Consider the following 12,758-nt stretch of genomic DNA (forward strand, 5'->3'; position numbering starts at 1 on the left):
TATTACTGATTTAAATTGGAATGTTATTGATTTAAATTGGAACTATAAAGCCACAAATTTGTAAGGACACAATTGCTGTTCAAACCGTTAAGGGCAGGACATCTGCAATATTTTTGAACCAGAAAAAGAAGTATGTGAAGATATGTTTTGAGTGCTCAAAAACAAGCCACAAACAGGTAGAAACTGAACTTCAATGTTAAAAAGCTGTATGTCAGACTACTGGATTCTTTTGAAGGCTGGCCTGCTTACAGTGATCATGAGATAGATGATTTGCCTCAACAAGTTGGGGCAAATCATCCTGATTTTATAAATTCATCCTGAATTTTTAAATCCTGTAATGATAAAACACTGTTTTGACCCATCTGCTTTAAATATCCAGGTACTCACATACCTGTATAATACAATCTATTATTAACAGTAAATGTGCAAGGAAAACTGCACTTTTTACCATTCCAACTCAACCTCCAAAAGGTCTTGCAAAAGCAAAATAACCATCTCCAATGTTCACCACAATAACTCACCTTGAAGAGAGGATGGACAGCAGGTAGTTGTCGGAACATGGCAACTGCAAACACCTCTGAAACTAAGTGAGTCCGAAGGAGATGTGTAACAGTCTGATGCACGTGGAAATCAGAAGAGCGTACCCAGATTTTTGCCAGTAACCAATCATACTTGGCATCTGATGGGAGGAAAATAGGATTGCCTGGCTCAGGGGTTTGATTGATCTGAAAAGTGTAACAAATTTGTTAACTTTTTTCCTCCACAACAATGAAAAAGTATTTTTCTGGCAGGTAAGAAACAGATTACCTGGATTGCAACAGGGACAATCTTCTTCTCTAAGTTCTTATATAATAAACAGATGGGAGCAGCTAAATACTGTACTGTGCAGGGGTCTGTCTTATTTACTTCGATACCATCCAGAAGTTCATAATCCACTATGAAAATATTCCCTTGCTGCAGGAAAGAAAACAATCTGTTTAGTTTGATTCATACTATTCTCCCTGCCGGTAAGATAATGTTGCTGATTAACATATTTTTTTACCATGGATATTTTAATGTATACTAGCTGGGATGGGTGCAGAGCATCTCTGCCTCTAGTTAATCGCTAATCCCATGTGTGGCAGCTCTCATGAGAGTTCGCAACAGCTGCCAATAAGCGACAGGATGCGGGGGGGGGCGGGGGCGGAAGAGGGATGTGGTCGCTGGCAGGCCGGCTGCTGGAAGCAGGCAGATGAGGGGGAGGAGGTGGCAGTGGGCCGGCTTTCCAGCCAGCCCGCCAGCCAGAAACCGCGGACAAGCAAAGAAGCAGGCTGCTCTTGCCAGTGGGTGGCTGGCCTGGCCTGGCCAGCGGGAGTAACAGGCGGCGGAGGGCTGGGCCAGCTGGCGGGAGCAGCTGGTGGTGGCAGTGGGCCGGCCCAGCCCAGCCGCCAGGAATTGGAGGGCAGGAGGAGGTGGTGGGCTGGCTTTCCGGCTGGCCCACCAGCCAGAAACTGCATGAGCAGCAGGGGAGAAGTGGGCTGGTGGAGCACAGATGCTCTGCACCCTGCCCAGCTAGTCTGCATGAATTTTTAACCCATCTGCTTTATTTTATTGAATTACTACACATATTTGCAGAATTTGGAATTTTGTTTAATTTGTTTTCATCAATTTCTTTCACTGCAAAGAAAAACTAGATTAGTCCACCCAGAAAGTTTATTGGAACCAATAAGATTCCAAGAAGCCTACAACAGAGTAGGCTCTGATGATGATTCTGTTGATGCAAGTCTGATGCAAATGTGGAATAACTTGGGAGTTTGTAATTACAAATAACTTGGGACTGAGTGGTGCTGTTTTACAGTGGTTCCGTTCCTTCCTCTTGGATAGGGATGTGAATGTGCAACAGTTTTCGTGTGTTGTTTTGAGCTCGAAACGAAATGCAGATGGCCAAAATGTTTCAAGTTTGTTCCATCGAAACAGTTTTGACAGAACAAACTCAAAACATTTCAAGTGTTACAGCCATAAGGAACAATGGGAAACTTGAAACACCCCAATGTTAATCATGAGTAGCTTCTAGGGATACCAAAGTGGGTTCCATGAGTAGCTCCTAACCATGAGTAGCTCCTAGGGATACCAAAGTGGGTTCGGTGGTAGGGCATGATGGGTGCTACCTACCATCCAACTCACAAAAGAAATGGGCAAGCGAAAGATTCTTAACCTTTCCCAAAACTCCCATTGGGTACTCTTCTAGGCTCTTACCATGAGAAGAACTCTTCTTTCTTCCCCTGCGAAGAGGCAACTTTGTAACATGGTGCTTCTCTTTATTTAGCCTGGTTGCACCCCAGCACAGTACCTCCAGTGATTTTTGCTGTTATCATATCATGATAACATATATCATGAGTACCCAGAATGTTGGGGGGCAATATGCTAAATCATTGTAAACCGCTTAGAGAGCTTCCAGCTATAGAGCGGTATATAAATGTAAGTGCTATTGCTATTGCTATTGCTATCATGTTTCTTTTTAGATTTGAGCCCTATGGGGATAGGGATCCATCTTATTTATTTATTATTTCTCTATGTAAACTGCTTCAGAAACTTTTGCAGTATATATAGCCTGCCTGTTTCTGTTTAACACCATGGCCTCAGATTGGTGCTGGGCCCCAGCTGACAGCCTGACACCAGTCCATCTCATCATGGGCCATGGCAGTGGCATGCAAATGTGTCTGCATGTGTCAGCAGCTCTAGTGGGCAGACTGAGGCTCATCTAATTTTGGGGTTGGCCAGGGTGGGGTGAACTGCCAGTGGTGTTGCAGTGAGTGGGTGTGACCATGAGTCAGTCACCCTCCATGGCCAGCTCTGGATAGCCCAGCAGGGGATGTTGGTCTTCAGGAAGACTAGCCATTCCACCAAGTCAGCCTCAAAGCATGAGCGATGGGGTGTCATGTCCCCGGCCATGTAGAACACCCTCTTGTTCTGGATGCTGCTTGGTAGGTGTGAGAGGAACTATCCAGCAATGGTCGCCATGTCTGGCCAGAGTTGGCAATGTACTGCCCAAAACTGGAATGGCTCCCTGTCTCAGCCTGCCATCAGCTTCTGCAGGTACTGCAGAACACATGTCATGTTTCTCTGCCAGGCCATGGATGGCCAGTTCTTGCTCCTGCAGGTGCTGGATCAAGAGAAAGGTGGAGTTCCACCGGGTCGGAACATCCTGAAGAATCAGGTGTTCAGGCAGGTCAAGCTGAAGCTGACTCTCTTTGAGCATCCACTTACCCTTTTCTCACCAGTGGAAGTAGGCTGTGATCCTGCGGCACCTGCCCACAAGAGCAGCCATGGCAGCAGCAGACTGGCACTCAGTGCCACCAGCAGGTATGTCTCAACTGGCCTTAGTCCCAGAAATGCAACCCGCATCCTGCATGACCAGGTTCAGCGTGTGTGCACCACACAATGGATGGAAACAAAAGGAAGTTGTTTGGCTGCCCTCATTATGTTCAGAGCATTGTCAGTCACCATGAGGTTTGGCTGTCTGGACAGCCATCCCTCCACATGGCAACCCATGGCTCATCTGCTGTGTAGTTAGCATCCAGCACCTCCACATGCAACAGAGGTGCTGGCCATGCCACCAGTGGCAGATGACCCCTAGCCCTCCTGCCCCCACCAGTGTGACATGAGGTACACGAAAGCAGCATGCAACCCATTCCTGCTGGTCCATCTATTAGCAGTGAAGTGCACACTGGTGTCAGGCACTGCTGCAGGACACCCAGTACATGGAGGGCACCACCTGCCTGCTGAAGGTGGTACATAAGAAGATTTTATAGTTGGGAGCAAGCCATAGGAGCTGCCGGCTGCACCCGGTATTCCTCACCACCTGGAATGGCTGGTCATCCAAAGCAATCATCTCAGCAATGGCACGGGTGATGAAATTAGGCTCTGGGCAACCAGAGCACTTGCCCACCAACTGCACCCACTGCGCAGGCAACTTCCCATGCTTGGGAGCAGGAGCTTGCCGCTAATCAAGGGCACATCAGGCCTATTGCTGCCAGTAGGAGCAGGGACCTCCAGGTGATGTCACTGCAGGTGCTTCAGAATCTCCGATGACCCAAGGGGCTTAGGGACCTTGACCCACTGCTGCCCTGTAGTGGGTGAAGACAGCATGGGTTGGGTCACCATGACGGAGCTCAATGTGGTCCCATACCATGCTGCCATCGGAGCAGGTCCGTCCCCATTTTGGTGGTGGTGGTACTGAGGCTGCTGGTTCGTTTTGAGGGCCGCCGCCGCCACCATTGCCCTCAGTCCAGGGCTGAGAAGGTCCAGGAACAGGAATGACTTCCTCCCACTCCTCCTCAGTCTCAGACCGGTGGGGTCGCACTGCCAAGGGGGTTTGGGGAGGATGATGAGACTGTGCCAGCTGGGCTAGCAGCCAACACAATCTGCTCTGCTGCCACAGGAAGAGCTTCTTCCCTGACAGGAAGAGGAGGACCTCCCCCCTAATTAGGACCTCCCCCCTAATTCTAGTTCAGCTGCCACAGATGGTGTCGCTTGGAGACTGTTGCTCTTCAAAGTGAGAACTATTGTATGAGTTCTGCCAGGTTCCATACTGTCTCTGTTTTTAACAGCTACATGAAACTGCTGGGAGACATAATTAGGGCATTTTGGTGCAGGGCATTTATCAATATACAGATGACACCCAAATCTATTTCTACATATCAAACTCATCAGGAAATGATATAACTTCCCTAACTGCCTGGAGACAGAAGGGCTGGATGATGGGCTGGATGAGGGATAACAAACTAAAGCTGAATTCAAATAGGACGAAGGCACTGATTGTCGGGGGGTGGGAGGGTGTTGGGCCTCGAGAGATGGTTTAGAACTGCCTGTTCTGGGTGGGTGCACCAGATGCAAGATGCCGGTGGTAGATGCTATGAACCCTAGCATTTTCTGTATAGATTCCACTGGGTGGTGTTTAGAAGCTAGGATCCTGTGTGTCATGGCTCTGATGCCTGCCACTCTCTGAAAGGGGAGGGAGGTGAGCATATCCTGGGAATCGAGAATAGTCTTGAGAAACTCTATTGATCTTGTAGGAGTTAATTTTGATTTTTCCCAGTTTATGCCGAGACCCAGACAGTTCGAGAGGTTCAGTATAGTTTGAACATGATGGTGTAAGTTCCCTTTGGTCTGCGCCGCCATGAGCCAGTCATCTAAGAATGGAAATAAATGAATGGCCACCATATGAATGGTGGAGGTGTGCCATGACTGCAGACATGCACACGGTGAAAACTCTTGGCGCTGTGAACAGAACAAAGGGGAGTACCTTGTACTGGTAGAGTTTCTTGCCAATGCAGAAATGGAGGTATTTCCTGTGCTGTGGAAAGTATGCAAGATGTGAAAGTATGCATCCCGTAAGTCTACAGCTGCAAACCAGTTGTTGCGCAGAAGGAGTTGTAGAATCTGGGATAGGGTGGTCATATGGAAACGCCTTGAATGTATGTAATGGTTGAGGTTGAAGAGATCCAAAATGGGTTTCAGGCCTCCATCTTTTTGGAGGATTGTGAAGTGCCTTGAGAAAAAACCTGTTGCAAGATTGGTGCGTACTCACTTAATGGTGTCTTTCCTGAGTAGGGAATTGATCTCCTGCCGCAGGGTTAAGTTCGTTTGGTTATGACGCATTCCCGAAAAAGGGGGGAAGGTGTGAAACTCGATGATAGCATACCCAATCCAGAGGATGGTCATTACCCAGTGGTCTGTGGTGGTATCCTGCCAGGCGCTTGCAAATGGGAGAAGCCTGGAGGCAGACAAAGCATGAGGCTCTATTGCTGTAAGACAGCTTAGACCCTGGGGTGGACTTGGTTGCAGGAATAGACGGCTTACAAAAGGAGCCATACTGTTGATACCTGTGCTGTTCCAGATGGCGAAAAGGGATAAAGTAGCCCTTCGGCCGGATTGTGATGCCCATGGGTGCTGTTTATTTGTCTTCTGCTGGAAGGATTGAATACCCATAGACTTCTCAGTTGTCTTGAGTTTATGAATTCTGTCTAACGTGACATCTGTCTCCTTCCCGAAAAGATTGTCCATATCAAAGGGAAGGTCTTCAATATGGAGCTTCGCTTCAGGGCCAAGTGAGATGGATTTCAGCCAAGCACGCCGACATAGAGCTACAGCCGCAGCCATAGTATGAGATCCGGAGTCTGCCTCATGTCGTGCAAAATGTAGTTGCTGCTTCATGACTTGCAGACCTTCAGACAGAAACGTCATGGTGCAGGAATGTAGGGAGGCTGATGAGGGACCATGTTCAGACACCGCCGCGGTCCCCTGGCCCCGCCCCCTGCATCTAACATAGGGGGCCAGCTAGTCACGCCCTCACATCTGATGTCAGGCACGAGGGCGTAGTCTCCCTACCAAACAGGGCCATGCGGCCCCATTTGGGAGGGAGATGGGCCCCGCTGCATTGGCAGAGAGGCCAGGAGTAGCTCTCGCTGCTTTTAAAAGGCAAGGAGAGTCACTCCAGCCGCACTCCCAGCACAGCACGGGCTGGTTTCGGTCCCAAACAGGGCCCCGTAGCCCCATTTGGGAGTGAAATAACGCCTCCCATGACTGACATCAGACGTGGGGTGTGTGTCTGGAGCTGTGGGGCACAGTCCAATGGGAGTTGCTATAGAAATGGTTTTTCCAGTAAAACGTGTATATTGGGCCATGCAGCCTTGGTAGTTAATATATGGAGCTATGGCGTAAATGCGTTTCCCAAAGGAATCTAATTTTCCCCCCATCTGGGTCTGAAGGGGCTGATAAGAGTTTTTGTTTTTACACTTTTCTGAGATGATTCTACTACAACAGAGTTGGGCTTTGGGTGCAAGAACAGGTAGGACGCATCTGCCTGATGGACCCTGTACTGGTTCTCCAGTTTTTTTGGATGTTGGCTGGATAGACACTGGTTTGTACCAGGTAGCCTTGATCACTTCTGTGACTGTTGGGAGAAGTGGTAAGGAAACAGGAGCAAGGGTAGAGAGCTTAAGCAGTCCAAAAACCAGCTCAGCCGTCTCATATTTAAATTGCTGGGTCTCCAGCCCAAGGCGGAGGCCATACATTGCACTTGTTCTAAATAGGGTTTATACTCCTCTAGGGATTGGTTCTTATCCCCATCATCAGGTACTGGGGATCCTGTTGGCGCATCAGGGTCTCTGTTGGAAGATGAGGCAACGTCACCATCAGAATCTGACTCCAAATCTAAGGGGTCTGCAGGGGTAGCTTGCTCTTTATTTGGGGCAGGCTTGGCAGGTGGTTGAGGTTCTAATTTATCTTTGGGTTGCGCACACATATTAGATTCTCCTTTTTTGCTTTTCTATTTTTTAGTCTTAGAGCTGTCTAGTATATCATCGAGATATGAGATCTGGACCATGAGCACGAGTCATGCCTGCCCGGGTGCCCCTTCCTCTGGTGCCAGTCCCTTGAGCTCGAGGTGCCTCCCCTATAGTCAAGGGGGTGGGGAAATTTGGCAATAGGGCTGAATGACCCCATCCTGGCAGAGACTATGCACTTTGCATCTGAAATTGATGCAGGGTGTGTGGCTTGGGTGTGCACGCCACATGCACACACAAATCACTAAAGGGAGCCACCCGCCAGCACCTTGTCCTGGGGGAGTGTAACCCCATCCAGGACTGGCAGATGGAAGTTCTCTCTTGAGTTCTGACTTTGCACAATACATATCTCCGTCTTATCTGGATTTAGTCTCCGTTTGTTATCCCTCATCCAGCCCATCACTACTTCTAAGCAGTAAGGCATTTAGAGAGGCTATGCCTTTTTGCAAAAATGTTGACATGAGAAATAGATTTGGGTGACAGAAGTATATTGATAAGGTGCACCAAACCTCCTGATGACCTCTCTAAGCAGTTTCATGTAGATGTTAAAAAGCATTGGAGACAGTATGGAGCCTTCTGTTCAAAAAATTGTGTCCAAGGAAACTCACTAGTTCAATGGTCAAATTGCTAGCAGAGAGGTCAAAGCATTCCTAACAGCGAGGTGAAAGCACTTCTAAAATGCTTTCTAAAGTAACCCCTCCTAACTCGGAAAAGAGAGCAGTTAGGCTCAGAAATGGGGGCCCAGGTCCATGCGCCCACTCTTCTAAAGGGCCCCATGATTTATATTTCTGGAACGGCTTGGCCTAGAGTTCTGAAATTGGGCACAGATGAAAGACAGGTTAGCAGGATTCTGTGTATTGATTTTGAAACATATAAGTCAATCTATTGATTCGTAATTATTTTTTAAATTTAAACAAACCTCAAAAAGTCCTATGAGTGGCTTGTTTCATGGCAGAAAATTACAAAAACATCTGGAACTGAAGCCCCCCCTCCCACCTTTGGACCATCACTTGATCCATTCATTCACCCCATGTGACTGAATCTGCCCTTTGCATTAATAGAAAAGTGCTACACACACCCCATTTTGCCCAGCCCTTTGCATTTCCAGAATGGCTGGGCTTAGAGTTCTGAAATCGGGCATGCATGTAGCCCAAGTTGGCAGATTCTGTGTATTTTTATTTCAAAGAAATTGGTCAATCCTGTAGTTTTTAATGAATTTTTCCCTTCTGTAGTAAAGTTGCCAGAAAGAGTTATCTCTATCCATAGAATACTTCACTCTAAGTGAAAGTGGAATTCACTGTTACATCTGAATAAACAAACAACATCCCCCACCCCAAATGCACTAAGCTCAAATTGAGGCCTGCATGAGAACTGTGAAGCAAGGGGCTTGTGTCGTGGAGTTATCTCCCACCCCACCCATTCCGAAAGCATTATATGTCCAAGTTGATTTTGGCCAAGGGAATGGTCAAGAAATGGTGTGAATCCATTGGGGCCTGTGTTTTGTTTGTTTTGGCAAATGCCAAAATGACAGGCTCAGACCTGTGAATTTGGGGTGAAAAAATAATATACAGTGTATGGAGAGAATGCTTATTTTGCAAGCAAAATGAGGGGGACTGTAAGCTCATTAGGCAAAGGGTCCAAAATTACCTAGCTGCACTCCTGTTTAAAGTGATGACTCTCTTATTAAGCAGGGGGAGAGCAACCATTGCTATTCAACCCAGAACGGCATCTTCCCAGTGGCTATATCTTTTTAGAATGTGAGTCCCTTCAGCACAGAGAACCATCTTATTCCTTATTTCTATGTAAATCATGTTGAGGACTTTTTCATTGAATGATATATAAATATCCTTAATAATAATAAATAATTCCTGAAAATACTTTCAAATACATTTCTTAAACTAAAACAATGTAAACAACCCCTGCACATCCAATGTTTCTACCTTTATTTCCTCTTCCAAAGTCAGATTCCTCTCCAAACTACATTCTACCATTTCTGTGGTCACTGGAAACTTCTTTGGTAGCTCTGTGCACTTTTTAATCATTACAGGGTTGCACCCATTCAGAAACTGGTATCCAAACATAAAATCTTCTTGCCAATGCTGCATCACATACTCTAAAGGAGAAACGAAAAAGTAACCCAAAGATTGTATTTTGGCAAGATTCCTAGCACAAAATATTAGCTGGGTAAGTCAGTGGTGAGGGAGAGACAGAGTCTCAAAAAAAGAGTTTCATGTTACAAAATTGTATGCCTTTTAGCATGTTGTCCTCTTCAAGGGTATGAGAAAAAAGATGGTAACAAGGAATAAATTAACAACACTGAATATTAAACAACAATATAAAAACATACATATTACATAACATATATTATTTCTTGTTTACACAGTCAGACAGGTGTTATTGACTGGTTTGTTTTATCCAGACATCGAGTCCTTCCCAAGGACCTGGGATGCCAGAATTTTATTGTCAGTTGTTATAGATATCGTCGCAGAATATAGGCTGTTCCCAGTAAAGCTGCTTTTTGTAATTGGCTGATGGTGATTTCTGTGGCCCCTATGGTGTTGAGGTGTTCTTCAAGGGCTTTTGGAACTGCACCCAGGGCGCCAATGACCACTGGGATTATTTTGGTCTTTTTCTGCCACAGCCTTTCAATTTCAATTTGTAGATCTTTGTATTTGGTGATTTTTTCTATTTCTTTTTCTTCTATTCTGCTATCCCCTGGTATTGCTATGTCGATTATTTTGACTTGTTTTTCTTTCTTCTCGACTACAGTGATATCTGGTGTATTGTGTGGCAGATGTTTGTCTGTTTGTAGTCAGAAGTCCCATAATATTTTTACATCTTCATTTTCGACCACTTTTTCAATTTGATGGTCCCACCCATTTTTGGTTACAGGTAGCTTGTATTTTTTGCAGATGTCCCAGTGTATCATCCCTGCTACCTTGTCATGCCTTTGTTTGTAGTCAGTCTGTGCAATCTTTTGACAACAGCTGATTAGGTGGTCCACTGTTTCATCTGCTTCTTTACAAAGGCAGCACTTGCTGTTTGTTGTTGACTTTTCGACTTTTGATCTTATTGCATTTGTTCTTAGTGCCTGTTCTTGTGCAGCCAGTATTAAACCCTCTGTTTCTTTCTTCAAGTTGCTATTCTTAAGCCATTGCCAGTTCTTGGTGATGTCTGATTTTCCACTTATATTGTGCAAATATTGACCATGCAGGGGCTTATTTCTCCATTTTTCTGCTTGATTCTTGACTTGTTCTTTCTTGTAGGCCTGCTTTCTTTCATTGGTGTTGAATAGTTTCACGTTATTGACCATTTGAAGTGCATCTTCTTCACTGTCCCTGATATATTCTTCAAGGCCTCTTTTCTCCTCCTCTACTGTTTGATGGACTTGCAGCATTCCTCTTCCACCTGAGCTGCGAGGGAGGTATAGACTATCTACATCACTGCGGGGGTGCAGAGCATGATTGATGGTCATGATTTTCCTGGTCTTACGATCCAGCATAGCTATTATTATTATTATTTTTATTAATTTGATTTCTATACCGCCCTTCCAAAAATGGCTCAGGGAGGTTTACAAAGAGAAATAACAAATAAATAAGATGGATCCCTGTCCCCAAAGGGCTCACAATCTAAAAGAAACATAAGGTAGACACCAGCAACAGTCACTGGTGGTACTGTGCTGTGGCAGGATAGGGCCAGTTACTCTCCCCCTGCTAAATAAAGAGAATCACCACATTAAAAGGTGCTTCTTTGCCAAGTTAGCAAAGAGTATATGACTGTATAACATGTTTAATATAAAAAGATACATATTACATAACACATATAGCATCCTTAAGACTGTGAAAAGATGCAATTCTAAATAGGTATTATCATCTAGTCTCTGAGCTATTTGTTCAGAATAGTAGTATGGGTTTTTAAAAAAATAATACGTTAATAAAAGTTACATATAATTTTTCATCAGTGCATGTCATATATAATATTCCAGGTTTGTATTTAGTGTTTTGCAAACTCTATTATAAAGAAAGAAAATGTCTATAGAACATGATGAACACCACAGGTAACTTAGCCAGACAAGAATAATCTGTAAAAGATTTGCTCCGCAGCTGCCTGTTCCTCTCAAAACTCTGTTGTTGGTGTCCTCAACCCTCAGAGATTACATTTCAGCAGGGGCGTATCTAGGGTGGGGCAGGTAGGGCACGTGCCCCGGGTGCCACTTGAAGGGGGGTGCCAGTTTTAAAAATTATTTTTTAAAAAAAAAAAATGGCTGCCAAAAACAAAATGGCCACCGCACATGCTCAAATGGCCTCTGTGAGGCCCTAGGCCATGCCAGGCCTTGCAGAGGCCATTTGAGCATGCACAGTGGCCATTTTGTTTTCAGCGGCCTTTAAAAAAAATTTTTTAATGGCCACTGCACATGCTCAAATGGTCCCTGTGAGGTCCTAGAGGCCAGCAGGGGGAGGAGGGACCTTTGCAGACCCCCCCAGCCTTTAGGAAGCCCCCCAAAGGGGCTACAGGTAAAAACATGTTTTAAAAATTTAAAATAATATGTCACTGTACACATTCAGTTTGGCACTATGTACAGAAAATCAGGGCTTGTGAATACTGAGCTGAAGCTTATGAGCTAGGATTGTATTCATTTGCTCTTACTTTGCTTCTTGTGATAAGTGAGTTAAATGTGATGAATTAATATTATGGCTATAAATGGTGAGTTTGTCTTTGAATCAGTGTGAAATCCTTAGTATTAAGGCCCACTGGGAGTTTCTTGCTCTTTTTCTCTCATTTTAACTGTCTTTCTGGAATACTAGAATATATTCCAAGCAGTGACACAGTTTACTCTGCATAGCCTTTAATTATTTTCAGAGTATCTGGGAAAAGTCAAATTCCCCATTGATTTTTAAAACTTATGTAATAGTGATGCTACAATGCATAGTAGAGAATTAGACAGGCACTTCTGTTTAGTTTTCCAAGTACACTTCCACATAGTATTTGGGTATTTCATGATCCCCAGCATACTGAAATTTGTAGTTTTCCAGCATTTTTTGGTCTGGCTACGTCCACTGTTAAATAGTTTTTGAAATATTAAAAGATTAAGGAGCTTGACTTGTATTTTTCAGCTGATATTATGGTAAAGTTATCTGAAAGCTGGGTGTCAGATGTTTGACAGGGGGCGCAATTTCAGTGCTTGCCCTAGGCGCTATTTTCCCTAGATACGCCTCTGCATTTCAGGGTGCACAGGCTGCTATAGTGGGAATAGCAGATGTCCAGAAATTGCCCCTTCCTCCTTGCACAGAAAACTCTCATGCATCAGTGGGGGGTTAGTATGGTTGTTGGCCTGTTTCTCTAAGATTCCAGAAGAATCAAGCCAGCAAAAAGTGCCTTTAGATGCTTATGTACCTTTAATTTGGGGCTGATTTTGTTGAACACACAAACACT

The 12,758-nt window shown here is 45.0% G+C and overlaps 1 protein-coding gene across 4 annotated transcripts in view; it reads right to left on the reverse strand.

Moving 5' to 3' along the window:
- Positions 1-12,758, reverse strand: part of ALOX5 (arachidonate 5-lipoxygenase) — a 99,307-nt gene that overhangs the window by 31,287 nt on the left and 55,262 nt on the right. For all 4 annotated transcript variants that reach the window (XM_053250030.1, XM_053250028.1, XM_053250031.1 and 1 more), the window contains 3 exons: positions 9,266-9,438; positions 808-954; positions 522-725 (listed from right to left, as the gene is read on the reverse strand). In XM_053250030.1, coding sequence (XP_053106005.1) covers positions 522-725; positions 808-954; positions 9,266-9,438 — 524 coding nt within the window. The remainder of the gene's footprint in view (positions 1-521; positions 726-807; positions 955-9,265; positions 9,439-12,758) is intronic.

This window comes from Hemicordylus capensis, chromosome 4 (assembly GCF_027244095.1).
Source record: "Hemicordylus capensis ecotype Gifberg chromosome 4, rHemCap1.1.pri, whole genome shotgun sequence".
Lineage (NCBI taxonomy): Eukaryota > Metazoa > Chordata > Lepidosauria > Squamata > Cordylidae > Hemicordylus > Hemicordylus capensis.